This window comes from Balaenoptera ricei, chromosome 18 (genome assembly GCF_028023285.1).
Source record: "Balaenoptera ricei isolate mBalRic1 chromosome 18, mBalRic1.hap2, whole genome shotgun sequence".
NCBI lineage: Eukaryota > Metazoa > Chordata > Mammalia > Artiodactyla > Balaenopteridae > Balaenoptera > Balaenoptera ricei.
The window spans coordinates 2,438,774-2,457,797 of NC_082656.1; the positions used below are offsets into that span (position 1 = coordinate 2,438,774).

At 38.5% G+C, this 19,024-nt stretch overlaps 1 protein-coding gene across 9 annotated transcripts in view; it reads right to left on the minus strand.

The window, feature by feature from the left end:
• Positions 1–19,024, minus strand: part of LOC132352292 (uncharacterized) — a 186,533-nt gene that overhangs the window by 132,982 nt on the left and 34,527 nt on the right. For all 9 annotated transcript variants that reach the window (XR_009498646.1, XR_009498648.1, XM_059902687.1 and 6 more), the window contains exon 3: positions 13,009–13,175. Coding sequence is in view for 7 of the 9 variants with exons in the window: in XM_059902687.1 (XP_059758670.1) it covers positions 13,009–13,175 (167 nt within the window). In the remaining 2 variants the exon portion in view is untranslated. The remainder of the gene's footprint in view (positions 1–13,008; positions 13,176–19,024) is intronic.

The window sequence follows — 19,024 nt, forward strand, 5'->3', positions numbered from 1 at the left end:
ATTATACACAGAGAATCCTAAAGATGCCCCCAGAAAACTACCAGAGCTAATCAATGAATTTGGTAAAGTAGCAGGATATAAAGTTAATGCACAGAAATCTCTTGCATTCCTATACACTAATGATGAAAAATCTGATAGAGAAATTAAGGAAATGCTCCCACTTACCACTGCAACAAAAAGAATAAAATACCTAGGAATAAACCTACCTAAGGAGACAAAAGACCTGTATGCCGAAAACTGTAAGACACTGATGAAAGAAATTAAAGACAATACAAACAGATGGAGAGATATACCATGTTCTTAGATTGGAAGAATCAACATTGTGAAATTGACTATACTACCCAAAGCAATCTACAGATTCAATGCAATCCCTATCAAACTACCAATGGCATTTTTCACAAAACTAGAACAAAAAATTTCACATTTATATGGAAACACAAAAGACCCTGAATAGTCAAAACAATCTTGAGAAAGAAAAATGGAGCTGGAGGAATCAGGCTCCCTGACTTCAGACTATACTACAAAGCTACAGTGTAATCAAGACAGTATGGTACTGGCACAAAAACAGAAATATAGATCAATGGAACAGGATAGAAAGCCCAGAGATAAACCACACACATACGGTCACCTTACCTTTGATAAAGGAGGCAAGAGTATACAATGGAGAGAAGACAGCCTCTTCAATAAGTGGTGCTGGGAAAATTGGACAGTTACATGTAAAAGAATGAAATTAGAACACTTCCTAACACCATACACAAAAATAAACTCAAAATGGATTAAAGACCTAAATGTAAGACTGGACACTATAAAACTCTTAGAGGAAAACATAGGAAGAACACTCTGACATAAATCACAGCAAGATCTTTTTTGACCCACCTCCTAGAGAAATGGAAATAAAAACAAAAATAAAGAAATGGGACCTAATGAAACTTCAAAGCTTTTGCACAGCAAAGGAAACCATAAACTAGACGAAAAGACAACCCTCAGAATGGGAGAAAATATTTGCAAACGAAGCAACTGACAAAGGATTAATCTCCAAAATATACAAGCAGCTCATGCAGCTCAGTATCAAAGAAACAAACAACCCAATCCAAAAATGGGCAGAAGACCTAAATAGACATTTCTCCAAAGAAGATATACAGATGGCCTACAGACACATGAAAGAATGCTCAACATCATTAATCATTAGAGAAATGCAAATCAAAACTACAATGAGGTATCACCTCACACCGGTCAGAATGGCCATCATGAAAAAATCTACAAACAATAAATGCTGGAGAGGGTGTGGAGAAAAGGGAAGTTTCTTGCACTGTTGGTAGGAATGTAAGTTGATACAGCCACTATGGAGAACAGTATGGAGGTTCCTTAAAAAACTAAAAATAGAATTACCATATGACCCAGCAATCTCACTACTGGGCATATACCCTGAGAAAACCATAATTCAAAAAGAGTCATGCACCACAATGTTCACTGCAGCTCTATTTACAATAGCCAGGACATGGAAGCAACTAAGTGTCCATCGACAGATGAATAGATAAAGAAAATGTGGCACATATATACAATGGACTATTACTCAGCCATAAAAAAAAACAAAACTGAGTTATCTGTATTGAGGTGGATGAACCTAGAGTCTGTCATACAGAGTAAAGTAAGTCAGAAAGAGAAAAACAAATACCGTATGCTAACACATATATATGGATTCTAAAAAAAATGGTTCTGATGAACCTAGGGGCAGGATAGGAATAAAGACACAGATGTAGAGAATGGACTTGAGGACACGGGGAGGGGGAAAGGTAAGCTGGGACGAAGTGAGAGAGTGGCATGGACATATATACACTACCAAATGTAAACTAGATAGCTAGTGGGAAGCAGCCGCATAGCACAGGGAGATCAGCTCGGTGCTTTGTGACCACCTAGAGGGGTGGGATAGGGAGGGTGGGAGGGAGACGCAAGAGGGAGGGGATATATGTATACATATAGCTGATTCACTTTGTTAAACAGCAGGAACACACCATTGTAAAGCAATTATACTCCAATGAAGATGTTAAAAAAAAAATGCACATGCCTGGAGCCTTTTGCTACTTTATCTGCTTTGCCTTCCCGTCTAATTTAGACTTTTTTTAACATAAATTTATTTATTTATTTATTTTTGGCTGCATTGGGTCTTTGTTGCTGCGCGCGGGCTTTCTCTAGTTGCAGCGAGCGGGGGCTCCTCTTCCTTGCGGTGCGCAGGCTTCTCACTGCGGTGGCTTCTCTTGTTGTGCAGCATGGGCTCTAGGAGCGCGGGCTTCAGTAGTTGTGGTGCACGGGCTCAGCAGTTGTGGCGCGCGGGCTTAGTTGCTCCACGGCATGTGGCATCTTCCCGGACCAGGGCTCGAACCCGTGTCCCCTGCATTGGCAGGCGGATTCTTAACCCCTGTGCCACCAGGGAAGCCCCCTCTAATTTAAATTTCCAGTCACTCCAAAAAGATGCTTCTTCCCATGTGAAAACAGTACTTACAGCCTGTCAGGAAATTGTTGTCACTTACTAAAAACTCCTGTATCAATCAGAAAATTTTCCCATTTTCTCCTGGTGATTTGGTTCCTGCTTTTACCTAAATAAAGCACCACTTAATTTAAGTTCAGAAATACGTGTTGTAGTTGGCTCATTTAAAAATTGAAGAAGGTTATTGTAAAGGGCACATTTTAAAAGCCCCAGGCTTTTAAATTATTGGTTCAGCTTTGATTGAACCTTATTACTAACTTCCTCCAAACTTGCACCTGAGTTTCCATAACTGGACCACCTCCTTTCTTGTCTGTTGCAATAAATAAATCTGTCTGTATCCCGCTCTTCCAACATGACAGAGTGGATCTTGACATGAAATGGGTATATTAGTTTTTTATTGCTGTATAATAAATTACCACAAACATAGCAGCTTAAAGCACCTATTCACTGTCTCACATTTCCCACGGTTCAGGAGTTTGGGTGCTGGTTAGATGGATTCTCTGCTCAGGATCTCATCAGGCTGAAATCCAAGAGAGGGCTGGGGCTGGGGTCTCATTTGAAGCTATTTCTTTGCACCGGTGTGGCTTAGGTCACTGTCTTCTTGCTAGCTGTTGATTGACAAATTCTCAAAGCTGCCTCTACTTCTGGAACTTTACAATTAGCAAATCAATCAGCACACTTGTGTGAGATCTCTCCGTAGAACATGTTTGTCTTGTGTTGTCATGTACAGGAACCGCTGCTGAAGACTAAGTGAAAACTTCCTAATGTACCTAAGTCTTTGGGTTCTTATTTTACAGGATACATCTACTGTGAGGGACTTCGACTGGGGAGGAATCTCTGAGAGTTTCTCCATTTCGGACATCCATCACATACAGGATTTAATATCAGGAGGACGGATCATTGTGTCATTACTAATTCTGATGACCAAATGCTTAGGCAGGTTCCTAACTGAAGTGGGAAACAAATAGTGGCCACCTGCCCACCAGATCATAGCATATGTGTGAAAACATCACAATTCTTGGTTTGTGGAAAGCTACACACAAGATTAAAGAAAACCATGGCTTCAGATGCGGGTGAAGCATTAAGCTCACATGGGGGACTCACATCCCTGTCAGAGATAAAGGAGAGGCTGTGGGAAGCTTTGTGTCAACTCAAACAAAAACCCATTTAGGAGTGACCAGTACACATCTGACCTCAGCATAGAGGGCTCAGTATTTTGGGTACAAAATATGTATCTTTATTGTTCCCTGGCAATTAGCACTCAATGGCAAAAGCATATGTGGTGGATTAAACAACCTTGACCAATGAGACCATAAAGACCCCTTTGTAAAATAGATGCAGGTCTAAGTATACTAAGACAAGCTGAGTTTGCTTTTAATGTAAAGCGACGTTCCAAAGAAAAAGATCTGTTAGCTAAGAGAGCCAAATTGGAAGAAATGCTCTCCGAAGAGCATGGAGAAGGATGGGAATCTGTTTGAAAAGGTAAAGATGGGCTAGTAAATTGAGTCATACCGACCCAACCCATCATGTTAGAACACGACTGAACCCGACCGTGCAAAACAGCACACACCCTAACCCAACAAGGTCTTCTGATCGCGTCACTTGAAATGGAGGCCAAGGCAGTCATGGGCAAAACCCTTCCGTCTTAGCTGTAGACATTCAAGTAGCACATCACGGTGCCCCGAACTTATCTAAATGTTCTGGGGGCAAATGTAGCCTACAACAACATCCCCTAAATGTTCTCACTCCAGGGCATGGCCTACTGTGTGGGAACGATAATAAATGACATCTGTACACTTCTGGTGAGTCAAGATGGACTTTGTTACATAACACAGGAGGGGAACCTATCTCTGTGCAAACATGCCGATTGAGACAGGGTGATTAGCTTTGCTTCGAGTTAGACTGGAACCCAGAAATTACAGAATCAGTGGAACCGGTAACAATCCCAGTTCATAATAATACCTGGTAAGTGGGTAAAGTCCAATTCTATTAGCAAGGATTTTAGAATGCTAATCCTCACACAACTATTTTCCAACAAACCTAAAGAATATCATGATAGGGACTTCCCTGGTGGTCCAGTGGTAGAGAATCCGCCTTCCAATACAGAAGACACGGGTTCCATCCCTGGTCAGGGAACTAAGATCCCACACGCCACGGGGCAACTAAGCCCAGGCACCACAACTACTTGAGCTCGTGCCCCTCAACGAGAGAGCCCGCGTGCCGCAAACTACAGAGAAGCCCTCGCACCACTACTAGAGAGAAACCCAAGCAGACCGCGTGACTTAACGAAAAGATCCTGCAGGTCTCAACGAAGATCCCGTGTGCCGCAACTAAGACCTGACGCAGCCAAATAAATAAATAAATCTAAAAATAAATACTATCATAATAATACCACAATCTGATGTAATATTGGTAAAATTTGGCTACCTTATATAAATATATAATATGATAATATTGATCAAATGTACTGAGAAATTGACCTAAAATTTCCTTAGGTTGTAAAGCCCCTGGGGACCGAGGAAGAACTAGATTCACTTAATCACCAGTTTATCACTGTAATTACTATCTCTATGGAGGGTTATCATAAAGCACAGATATCTGTAGATAAGAATATATGTAATAATCAAGTTGATAAAACAGTAAAAAGAAATACATAGTGGATTTTGGCTTTTCGTTAAGTCTATCCCCACTCCTTGCTGGCTTCTGCAAATGAGGGGTGTATTTGCATTATTATTGCTGTTCTACATTATGAATAAGTGGTACAGTACGTGTAGATGTAATAGTACTAGAGATGGTTTCACTGTGGGGACCTTGGCCAAGGCTTGAAGGTAAGCCGTGAGGAATGAGACAACTTGGCAGGTCTGTTTATTCAGTAGCCATGACAATGACCTTTGGCCAAGCTCTGAGAACTAGGTTCTGGGATGTTCACATGGTTACTGGTAAATGATGTGATCCTATACAGCCAGGGCAGCAGGTCAGAATGTTTAGCATAAACATGAAGGTTCTGGTGTGCCTGGCTGGGACCTCATGGTGGCTGGTACCATGTGACCAGCACACCTGAAGACTGAAGAACTCTGCCTCCAAGACCCAGATGGGCTCCCCTAAGTGGAGACACCTTTTTTTTTTAATATAAATGTATTTATTTTATTTATTTTTGGCTGCGTTGGGTCTTCGTTGCTGCGCGTGGGCTTTCTCTAGTTGTGGCGAGCGGTGGCTACTCTTCGTTGTGGTGCGCGGGCTTCTCACTGCGGTGGCTTCACTTGTTGCGGAGCACGGGCTCTAGGTGCACGGGATTCAGTAGTTGTGGCACATGAGCTCAGTAGTTGTGGCTCGTGAGCTCAGTAGTTGTGGCTCACGGGCTCAGTAGTTGTGGCTCGCAGGCTCAGTAGTTGTGGCACGTGGGCTCTAGAGCGCAGGCTCAGTAGTTGTGGCACACGGGCTTAGTTGCTCCGCAGCATGTGGGATCTTCCCGGACCAGGGCTCGAACCCATGTCCCCTGTGCTGGCAGGTGGATTCTTCTTAACTGCTGCGCCACCAGGGAAGCCCAATGGAGACACCTTGTATGCATCTTTTCTGTTCACAGCTGGACAGAAAATTATATCCATGCAACCCTCACGTGGGAGGGAGGACCTGCAAACCTGTGCTTGGTCTCTCCAGCCTTTATGTGTGTGTATATCCATCTTCCCTGCTGTTCCTGCACTCTCTCCTCTGCTGTAATAAGCCATATCCACCAGTATACCTTTACGTTGAGTTGTATAAGTTCTCACAGTGAACCATCAAGTGAGTGAGTGGTCATCAGACGCCTGAAATAATCAAAAGATTTGCGATAAACTTATTAAATCTTCCTGTAAATTCCCTACAACATCCCTGGACCCCGGTACCGACACTGTGGGGACCTCAGTGGTATTTACACATACCGCAGAGTACAATCCTAAAGGGAGTGTCCATCTATACTCCCTCCATCGCAGTATGGTTGTAATTTCATCTCATATGGCCATTGTCAATGCAGTATTATCACGTTAAAAAGCTCTCTTTTAGCCAAAATTAGGTAAAGTTAGATAAATCAGACAAAACATTTATTCAAATAGTATTAGTCATCTTTGTTCACACTTTGATAAATTTCATATTAGTAACCTTTGCCCTTTATCTCAGCAGTATTTGTTTTTTATATTTAAAGGAATGGAATATTTAACATCATCTTTGTTGAACATAATTTTCAGATTCCTAGATTAAAACTTTTGCTAAAGCAGATATAATATTTTATTCCAATAGATTCTACTTGGTTATTACTGGAATATAAAAAGTATCATCTTTATACATTTATTCAGAAATTGATAAACATTATAAAGTTTTCTGTGGATTTTTATGGACTCAGTTGATTCTAATAGATTTTTTTTCTAGGTAATCCTCAAATCACCTTAAAAAGTAATGATTTTCCCCTTATTTATGCTCATGTTAAATAATAATTATCCTTGACTTTAAAATATTCTTCTGGTGTTTTATATTTATGATATTATTAGGTTTAAAATTGAGATGTTCTTTATCATGTTATAAGGTGTCTTCTAGATGTACTGGGTTTTTCCTATAATTTATTAAGAATGTGTGATAAGTTTACCTTACTGACTTCAGCAGCTATTGAGAGAGTGATACAGTATTTCTTATTTGACGAATGGTGTGAAATATAGGCCGTTCTCACTCTGCACAGTGGTGTAAAACTGTAAAAATGATGAGGTACCTGAAGCTTCACAACCAGGGGGGAAGATAGTGATTGTTCCATGACCTTTACAAAATTGTTGTCAATGTACTGAAAAAATCTCTCAATGTCAGTTACTAATATACATTAGTAATGGAATGGGGGGGAAATAAAGCTTACTGTTATTTAGTACACTGAATTTTAAAACTAGAAACCTTGAGAATTCAAGTGTCTCTTTGTAAAAGCTCAGGAAGAAGGATGTGAGTAGTTCTTGCCTTGCTCTCCTTGTCCTGTAGCTGATGATACTATACGAAGTGCTCATGTTTTCCATGTCACCCCCTCTCTAAGTTTGGACCAGCTTCCCACACTTGATCCTTTGTGCTTTTATGTCATGAAATACCTCTGAGAATTCTTTGATGCCAGCGTCACTGCCTCTGGGACACCATCCATTTCCTCACACCCACTCTCCTTATTTACGTTGATAAATCTGCCGTCTCTAAGCTCCTCTGGACACGTTCCTAGAGTACTGCCAGCGTCCTCGTTTTCAGCTATTTCTTCTGTGACTCCGTTTACTTCTTGTTCCTATTTCAGTTCCCGTAAGTATTATCACTTTTAATTTCTTTGTTGTACTTTCATTTTTGTTGCCCAATTCCCTCTTTCCATTATGCATTTATTTTTACTTTCTTAGGGTAGACCCTTTTGACTATTGTAAATAATTTTCTCACTGTTTATTAAAATTCTACATGCATGTTTATAAGTAACAGTATGCATTAGTTTCTTTTTTTTCAGTAAGTAGCTTTTTTCCACTACTTTCATGCAGCATTGGCGCTAGTTAGGTAACTTCATTAAATGGAACTGAGTAGCACCATAATTCCTATATTCCTGAACAGATTATGTATCTGGGAAGTCATTTTTTTCTTAAGTGCTTTTATATGATTCATATAACTCTTTTTACCAAAATATATTGAATTATTTGGCTTCATTTTGCTCTTATTGTTAATATTATCACTCCTGATTTCTTTAAGTCAATATTTGCTTTGATACGTTTATTAAATGTATTCTGTATTATTATGTTATATGTTTGTTGTAAACAGCATATACTTTAATTCTGTGCGTATATGTGCATTTGTCTGTTTTAACATGCATTTTAATCCTCAGTCTTTTCAGGATATTTTCTATATGATCTTGCTTCTGTCTTTTTCTTTTATGTTTTCAAAATCTGTAGTTCCTTTCTAGTCGATTTCATTTTCTGTCCAGACTACACCACTTGCTGTTATTTTGTTCAATGATATGAATAGTAGATAACCTGCTATAAATTTAATAATGGCTACCTAAGAGTTCACAAAGACATCTGTAAGCTGACTTCCCTTAAGTGTGTTAGGTTAATTTTTTCCATCATTCATTCTGGTATTAAAAACTGACAAAGCATTAAATAAAACTTGAATAAACATGTAAGGACAAATAATCTCAAAAGAACAGGAGCTATAGTCTGATAGTCGTATAAAAAAGGCTGTCAGATTTAGATAGGATCGTGTAATTATTTTCCACCTGAATGCCTCCTGCAGTTAAGTATCTCATTTTCCTGTCTCACTAAATAAAGGAGGACAGGAAAGCAACAATAGCAGTTGATCATAAAGATGCATGATCTTTTCAAAGACTTAAACGCCCTACAACACAGAAGAAGAGGCTGCAGAGACTAACCTTGCAGGTCATCGTCCAAGTGGGGACATTCCCAGACTCAGAAGTACTCCTGACTATCATTAGTTTCAGATTTACTACAAGGAGGTCCTTCCAGGGTCTCTTGTCTTTCTTTCTTTCTCTTCTTCTCTCTTTTCTTTCTTTTTTTTTTTTCAGTATATAATACCAGTGCTAGAAGTTCTCTCTGAGAACAGCCAGTTTAACCCCTTAGAAAGGCTATGTGACTTGTCAAAATCTCTGACATTTAATTATACAAGCAGCATTAGAGCTTTTGAATCCAGGTTCCCTGCATCTCAGTCCAATGTTTTTCCCATCACGAGCCTCCTAGGCTTTTATGGGGTTTTTTTGCTTTCTACCCAGAATAAACAACACACAATTTGCCACTGAATTGTCTGGAACTCCTTGACACAACTTCAATGGTCCCTGATTACTTCATCCCATAGATTATGGAACTAAACCACACACACACACACACACACACACACACACCACGGAGACGTCCCCCCCAAGCCAGAGATCTGATGAGCGCTACACCAGAGTAGCACTGAGGGTATTATTTCCCTTTCTGATCACTCCACCCATTGGGTGCTCATCATCAACAGACGCTGAGTAAAACCAATGTAACTGAGGATGGCAAGAAGCACCCTAGATTCTAAAAATATGAATTTAAGGATAGAAAAGACAGCACTGTCCTTATTACTCATAAGGTTCAGATATTTTATGAAATGCATGAGGCTCACTCATAGGACTCCTTTAGAAAATCTTTCATTATTTTGTGTAAAACACCACCGATATGTAACCCAGTGAAGCACAAGAAGGAAACCACCTTCGCATCGACAGTTTCACTGATCTCATTTCACTCTGCCCTTCACCAGTCTAACTGATAACCTGCCCATCAACAAGCCAGTTTCTGTAGTTTGAAATATGACCTGCTGGTGTGAGTGCCCCAAAATGTATTCTAAATGAAAGTGGATCGTGAATATATTTATAATGTGGTTTCTAAAGCAAGTGCCACAGAGTGTTTGAAGAGTTCTTTGTGCCAATTCTGTGACTATTTTTTAAATTCTGAAGAGGTTCTAAGTTAACAAGTCATGATTACGGATGAAATGAAATAATCTGAACCCTGTTGACTTTTTCCTGATGTAACTGTGCTTTGATCCTTGTTTTAATGAAGCTCTAAATGAAGGATACATATCAACTCAAATCTTATTTCCCAAATGTGAGCCTGACCTGTGTTGCTTTGTCCTTTGAGATGTCAAAGTTGGTTAAAAGAATAAAATCTGACTTTGATCGTTCCTGTATGCCAACCAGGAACGTTTTTATTGTAGAAGATCTGCATGAGCAACAATGATGTTCTCTTTTCACTGTCAGGAAGGCAGTGGAGTAGCTGCACCCACTCTGATAGAACACAGATGTTCTCTGCAGCCCCATCCATCTTACTCCCGAGAGCTGCCATTAATCAGCTACATTTTCCCACCACCTTCCTTCCGAAAGACCATCCACGCAAGGGCTCTGGCTCCCTTCCTCTGACACGTAGTCATTGCTGTGACATCTTGGGCAAACACACCCACGATACGGGAGAATTCCAACAGGACTAGGCAGTGCTTAAATCTCCTACTAAAATTTTGGGTTTTGAGTTACATTTATTTTAGATGTTAGAACAATTTAAGAAATATAAAATAGTATTATGGCATGAAATTATTCATTTATGATCCCACCAGAGAAAGATGAATACTATTCATATTTTTACAGATTTCCTTTCAATCACCTCTTTGTCCACATATATGGTATATATTTTAAAAACTTAGTATCCTCCCTTTTTGCGCAATTCATGAATAACTTACCATATCCTTACAAATCTTTTTAAAACGTTATATTTAATTGCTAATAATATTCCATTATATTGATCTAACTGGAGTTAGCCAATGCTATTATTTTTTCATTTTTAACCTCTAAATTTATGCAAAAATATTTCTCTAAATTTATTATTAAGTTCTTAGACTAGATTCCTGGAATTAGAATTAATGAGTCAAATGACTACATGTTCTTAAGACTATTAACAAAAATAATGTAAGGGCCTGCATTTCACAAATCCTCACCAGTAACAGCTCATTTGATAAAGTAAATTTATTTGACATTCCATTCAATAATAAGGGATTGGCTTTTTAATATTTATCATCCATTTATGTTCCTTTTCTTGTGAATATCTTTTGTTTTAATATTTTCACATTTATTTATGCTACTATGGTATACATTATGCGACTTATGACATGTAATATACTATATGTTCTATTGTATATATTACATAGAAAGGCTTGCCATTTTAAACTTAGCAAGAATGTCTTTATCTAAACAAATAACAGGTTTTCACTTATCCATATGCTCATATTTTTTCCTATAGAAACTTTACAAATATTCTGCAAGACCAGAAAGTCTTCAATCGGAGTATTACAAGAGACTGTTACCATATAAGTGCTACACACATTCATAATCTTTTCCATAATCCAAAATACTCTGAAACTAAAATAATAGGATTTTATAAAATTATTTGGAAGCAAAATCTGATATAACATTATATGCTCATAAAAATCTGTGGGCTAGGGATTTCCCAATGAGAAATATGAAAGTCAGGTATACAGCAAAAAAATTCTACCATGTGGTCAAATTCAATAATTCTCTGTATTCTGGGACTTCCCTGGTGGCGCAGTGGTTAAGAATCTGCCTGCCAATGCAGAGGACACGGGTTTGAGCCCTGGTCCGGGAAGATTCCACATGCTGCAGAGCAACCAAGCCCGTGCGCCACAACTACTGAGCCTGCGCTCTAGAGCCCGTGAGCCACAACTACTGAAGCCCACGTGCCACAACTACCGAAGCCCACGCACCTAGAGCCCATGCTCCACAACAAGAGAAGCCACCGCAATGAGAAGCCCGCGCGCCACAATGAAGAGTAGCCCCCGCTCGCCACAACTAGAGAAAGCCAGCGCGCAGCAACAAAGACCCAACGCAGCCAAAAATAAATAAGTAAATTTTAAAAAATAGTAATAATTCTCTGTATTCTGAATGTGTTTGCATGCTATGTGTGTTTTGTGTGTATGTGCCCTGTTCATCATAATGCCTAAATATATCTCAGATCAATTCAGTTCTGTACTCCTCACTTCCTGGGTCCTCTTTTCTTCTTCCTGACTGTGTGTTTTTTAAAATAGTCTTCATATACCCTACTCAGTGAGGATAATCATATATCTTGCATCATACATTCAAACTCTCTGCAGATATATTGATGCATTTGATTCAAAAAAACATAATATTTCCATCAGTTAAAAAAAGAACTTCTATTCTCAAGGATTGTGAATAAGGGATTGTGGATGTTAATATCAATTCTAAAAGAATTCTGTTTCATAGACTCAGCACTCACACATATTCACCTTCTGGCATGAAGCCAAACTAAGCAATCATTTCGGTATATTTGCAAGTGATTGCAGCAGAATGCCACTGCAGCCATGATTTTTAAAAAAATACAAATTCATACTAAAATCAGGTTATGACTGAAAGAAAAAGAAAATTTGGATAAAAGGTGTTTTCCAGTGAAATTGTCTGGATCTTCTTCAGTCTCTTTACAAGAGTCCTTTGTAGAAATAATAATTCTACTTAGCTGTGTGTAAAACTGGTGGGCTAGGGATTCCCCAGTGAGAAACAGAAAAGTACAGTATGCACCAGAATAGCCCCCCACGTGATCTAAGCTCATAAATTCTACTGTATTCTGAGTGTATACATGTCATGCATTTTGTGTGTATATGTCATGTTCATTATAATGCCAAAATAGATCTCAAATCTCTTCAATTCTGCATTCTTACTTCCAAGTCCTCTTCTCTCCATCCTGTCTACATTATCCCTAAGAGATCTCATCTCTCTCATGGCTTCAAATTCCCTGTGCTGGACCCAATAAAGACCCCCAAAGATGTTCACAACCGTGTAAGGTTATACATTACTTTACATGGCAAAAGGGACTTTGCAGATATGGTTAAGGATCTCAAGATGGGGCGATTATCTGAAATTATCTGGGTCAGAATTAGAGAAGGTGACGTAATGATGGAAGCACTGGTGTTGATCAGAGAGAGAGAGTTGCAGCTCCTACCTGGGTGGCGTGAAGATGGAGGGGTCGCTGAGCTGAGGAGGGCAGGCAGCCTCTAGAAGCTGGAACGGACTCGGAGATGGATACTGCTGGAGGCTCCAGAAGGAACACAGCCTGCTGACGTGTCGATGTCAGCTCGGGGAAACGTTTCAGACTGCTGACTTCCAGAACTGTAAGATGATAAATATGCACTGTTTTAAGCCAATACATTTGTGGTAATTTATAACAGCAGCAATAGGAAAATAACACATTCCCCTACCAGCAGACAATTCCCATTCGAGAATGAGTGAGACTAGGCTTCTGAGTTCCAGACCTATATCCTGATTTCCATTTGGCATCTCCACTTGCATGTTTCAGAGGGACTTAAAACTTAGCATGGTCCAAAGGACACATGCTCTGTGAAAGTCATGGACATTACAGTAAACTACAGTTGTGGGAAAGAAACTTAAATGCAAGACAAAATTTGTGTAACATGGGTACACAGTTTACTGGTTCAGGACAGGCTTAGTTCCAACCTTGCAATGAATGACCTTAAATAATAAGAAATATTGCCCCAAAAGAATTATAATGCAAATAAGTCACTTGCTTAAAAAACTTTTAGACATCAATTACAATATCTCTTAAAAGACTTTAGAATTTTAATTATTTAAATGTTATTAAAAAAAAAGTTGGGTTAAGAGAAACTTTTTTCTATCATGCTATTCTTTTAATTTCCTGGAAGAGAGAAGCCAAAAAGTAATTAAAATACTGAAAGTGTAAGGGATTATCATCACCACAGTATCTTCAAAAACAAAATAAAACAAAACAACACAAAAAAATAATTAAAAACTTGCTAGAGTCTTTTAGGTCATTGGCTTCCAGTGAAAAATCATACTAAACACGGACTAATTAAACCAGGGCTTTCATTGTAGATAACGTTAACTCTATGAAATGGCAAGAGAAAAATAAATTATATATTGATCAAGGGTAAGTCATGAAAAAGACAATAGGGCTTGTAAAATATTAGGAAACAGGTAGGGAGAGAATTAAATTCCGAAATACTACTCTTTCAGAAATTATTTGATTGGGTTTTACCACCATGAAAACCTTCATATTCTCAAAATATCACTAAGTCCTCAAAATTACCCATGCATATGAATATTTGTATATGAATATATAGACAGATATATAGATATACATATATAACTTAACCCATTAAAGATAATAGCTTTCTTTTAACATGGGATTCTGTATAAACTGGTGGCTTTTGCAAAGTAAGCTCCTCATCAATAATTTCATCCTGTCTATGGTCAACTCTTAAACTTCACTTCATGTCTGTACATTCAAAGCTCAAATCTCTCACCAAAGTACAAAATGAATTTCAAAGAAATGGACCAAAGGATGGCTGGTATATGCATATATACATACCAATAAAGTGCATTTTCTACGATTGTGTTAGCAATAATAGCTGCATGTGCTACTGAATATTTCAAACTTCAGACCCTATTTACAGCACAGCGTCAACACGTATTACAAGGCTGTTGTCCTGCAGATCTTTCACAAGATCCAGCTGAGAATTACACCATGTCATCTGCCTACTGTTGATGCTGAATGGGAACTGTGGCAAACAGCCCAGGCACTGGAATATTTTAATTAAATTAATATTTTGATTACTATTGCAAAAAATTATAATGCCACAGCTACTAATAAATAAGATTTGAGCTCTGTGATGTGCTTTATCTGCTTATCTCATTTAAGCCTCACTGCAACCTTCAAAACAAATATTATTCATTTAAAACACTTTTTACAAGTGAATATACTGAGTAAAGAGAGGTTAAGTAACTTGCAGAGGTTGCATAGGTAGGGAGGGGTAGAGTCGAAATTCAAACCCTATTATGTAACACTAGAATGTACTTTTGAATAAAACATTAATTGATGTGTTAGAAATAAGTAACGCATATCATTTTTAGTCATTTTAAAAAGCAGTGAATACATAATAACAGACTACCTGATGACCACATGAAATTGTTACAAAATAAATTTGTAGGGTCTGTTTCAGCATAAAGAATAAATGAGAAAATATATATGTGCAAAAAACACATTTTGTAAATCCCATTATGTTGCCAGAAATGACTGCCTATCTGGGGAAAAATGATGACCACTTATTACGTATCATATTGAAAATTAAATTCTAGATGATTTGAAATTTAAAATATAAAAAAGTTTCTAAAAGTCTAGAAATATTAAGAAAGTGTTTGGAAACTAAAGATTTAACTAGAATATTTTTTTAAAGAATGGAACAGAGCGTGCCGAAGCAGGATGCAATCATATTTTTTATTGAGGTATAATTGACACATAACAACATATTAGTTTCAGGTGTACAACATAATGATTTGATATTTGTATGTGCTGTGAAATGATCACCAGAGTTAGGCTAGTTAACATCTCTCATCATGCACAGTTATTTTTTTTTCTTGTGATTAAAAACGTTTAAGATCTGCTCTCTTAGCAATTTTCAAACATGCAACACAGTACTATTAACTATGGCCACCATGCTGTACTTTACATCTCCATGATTATTTAATAACTGGAAGTTTGCACCGTTTGACCCCTTCACCCACTTCATCCACCCCTAGCCCCTTCTCTGGCCACCGCAAACCAATCTATTCTCTTCTGTTCTCTGTATCTATGAGCTGTCTTTTTTTTTCCTATTCCAAATATGTGAAATCATACAGTATTTATCTTTCTCTATGTGACATATTTCATTTAGCATAATGCCCTCAATGTCCATCCATGCTGTCAAAAATGACAAAACTTTTTGTGATTTCTTTTTTTATGGCTTAGTAATATTCCATTGTATAAATATACCACCTTCTCTTTATCCATTTATCCATCAATGGACTTGCAGGTTGTTACCATAACTTGGCTATTGTAAATAATACTGAATTTGAATTTGAGGGTGCATATACCTTTCTGAGTTAATATTTTCTTTTTCTTCAGAAAAATACCCAGAAGTGGAATTGCTGATAGTTCTATTTTTAAATTTCTGAGGAACCTCCACACTACTTTCCACAGTGGCTGCACCAATTTGCATTCCCACCAACAGTGCACAAAGGCTCCCTTTTCTCCACACCCTCACCAACACTTGTTATCTCTTGTCTTTTTGATAACAGCCATTCTAACAGGTGTGGGGTGATATCTCATAGTGGTTTTGATTTGCATTTCCTTATGATTAGTGATGCGGAACACCTTTTCATGTACCCGTTGGCCATCTGTATGTCCTCTTTGGAAAAATGTCTATTCAGATACTCTGCCCGTTTTTGATTGGATTGTTTGGATTTTTTGCTATTGAGTTATATGAGTTCTTTACTATATATTTATATTCGTGCTGGGCACAGTTGGCCAAGGTAAGAACTTACATTTTACCTGGAGTGAGATAGGAACCACCTAGGAACCATATTTTGAGCAAAGAAGTGACAAGGTCAGGCTTAAGTTTTAAAAGAATCATTCTGGCTGTTATGTGAAGAACAGATTATCAGGGGCCAAGGGTGGAAGCAAAGACACCTGGACCTTTATATTTACTCTCCGGTGGCCTTCTACCTTAGGTCTCTACGAATGCATTGGTCTACTTTCATGTACCTCATGCCTCCGGTTTACTGAATGCCTGCGTGCCAGGCACTACTATGCCACACACCAGGGCCACACAGGTGATGCGGCACAGGTCCTGCTCTCTAGGAACTACAATTTAATGGAAGACACTGAAGCAACAACCCCATAACACACAGAGTGTAGGTGCTATAACAGAGGGTTGTACCAAGTATTATTAGAGGAACAATAATGAATTCTGTGATTATTCATTTCTATTCTAATAATTTCCGATGACTCCTGGGAGGTAAAGAAGGAGAAAACCAGGGCTGTGCACCATCTGTCAACAAGGAGCAGAGGGAAGAGAAGATTCCAGCAAGTCCCCAAGCGCACATGGAATGCAGCCATGAAGACTTTAGCGGAATAGATCTGTCCGTGCTTGAAAGTTAATACCTAGTAAAACACAGCATGGAAATGATGGAAAAAATACGGAGACATAAGTGAAAGAAAACACAACTTAGAAGGCCTTGAGGTGCGGCCAATCTATGGACTTACTTCCCTGCAGGAGCCAGGGAAAGGTTTTAGAAAATGATTTATGTTCTAGAATATCCTGGAAGACCTCTGTGAAATACGAGCAAGTCCCACTGAAGTACAGGCTGAGATGAACACACAACAGACAACAGACAGGTTTTCCTAAATTATAACCTACCAGCTTGAAAGAGGGAATGCACCTTCCCAAGACTTCACTGACCTCTAGTCACTGTGGATCCATAAAGGACTCCACCATAACCAGAGAGGACAAGGCCCAAGTAAGATGGGGACCATGACAGAGCCAATGCAGATGTGTTTACGACATGGAAATTTGAAAATAAAGAGATGGGGAAAGACCTGCCAGGTAACTGCTATAAAAACGAAAACTGACTTCGAGAAATGTATATTTGACAAAACTGAAGACAGGGTCAAAGTATTGAGTGTGATGAGGGCAAATGCTTTATATTGATAAAGGTACCTTCATCGAAAGGTCAAAAAACTTAAGGACTGAACAGCATCACTTTGAAATATATAAAGAAAATATTTGCAAAAAATACAAAGAGAAACTGGCAAAACCAGAACTAGTGGCAAGTCACGCTGAAAAAAATAATGGTATAAAGAATTTGAATACCACAAACATCCAGCTTGGTATGATATACATATATATAGAATTGTGTACCAAACAAATTGAAACTACGCATTCTTTTCAAACACCGTGGAACAGCTGCAGTAACTAGCCAGACGTTAGGTTACCAAAAAATTCTTTTAGAAAGTCCCAAAGCAGAAATTACACAGCCCAAGTTCTGATTACAACGTCATGAAACCAGACAGTAAACAACCAAAGGCTAGCCCCAAAGAACTTTCCACTCAGAAATGTTAAATCACTCTTCTAAATGACTCAAGATAAAGAAAAACTCAAAATTAAAATTAAAGACTATTCAGAAATGAGTGAGAATAAAACACTATCTATCAAAACACAGAATTTGGACAAAGCATTAATCAAGGAAAATTTGACTGTGAGGGCATTTATTAGAAATGGAGAAAAATGGGAAATATATGAGCAAAGGAGTCAGTTCAATACAGTGGAAAGAGCAGTGGTCCAAACCCACAGCAAGGAGCATCAGCCAGGGGATGGGGAGCGAGTTCCAGAGCCAGACTCTGGGGTAGAATCCTCCTCCTCCCTCTCCAGCTTGGTCCTCAAGAGTTATTTCACCTCTCTGTGCCTCAGGCTTCTCATCAGCAAACCAGGGCTCTCATCGTTTTGTTAAAGGATTAAGTGAGATAGTGCAGATAAAATTCCTAGGAGAGCACTTGACACATGGTTAGCACCAAATAAATACCAATGTAAGCTTATTTTAAGAGGAAGACAACAAGGTAATTCAATTAGTCAAGGACTCATTTTCTTGGGGCAGAGGTGGAGGTAAGAGCAGGTTGCGTTTTCGGTAGTAAGAGCCCTTTACCAGAATCTCAGTTCCTCCAAGTACGCTGCGGTAGAGAGCACACTGATGTCGGAGCAGTGCACATGGATTGGTAATGGAACCAACCCAACATTTAGGGAGACGTTAGTGTTAATTCTACACAAACTCTTTCAGAGAATAGGCAATGAAGAGCCACCTTCCAGCTCATTTTATGAGAGCTGCATAAACTTGACTACAAAACTTGAACAGGACATTCCAAGAAAAAAATTAGCCCATCTCTTGTATGAACAGAGATGCAAAACCCTTAAACAAAATACTTGCAAACCAAATCCAGTTACATATAAAGGGATAACATGAGTGACCCAGCTGAACATATTCTAGACACACAAAGTTGGCTTACCATCAGAAAAAAATCAACCAATGTAATTCATAAAGGAGAAAATTAAATAGAATAAATTAGAATAAAGGAAAAACTCATAGAATTATCTCAATCTATGCAGAAAAAT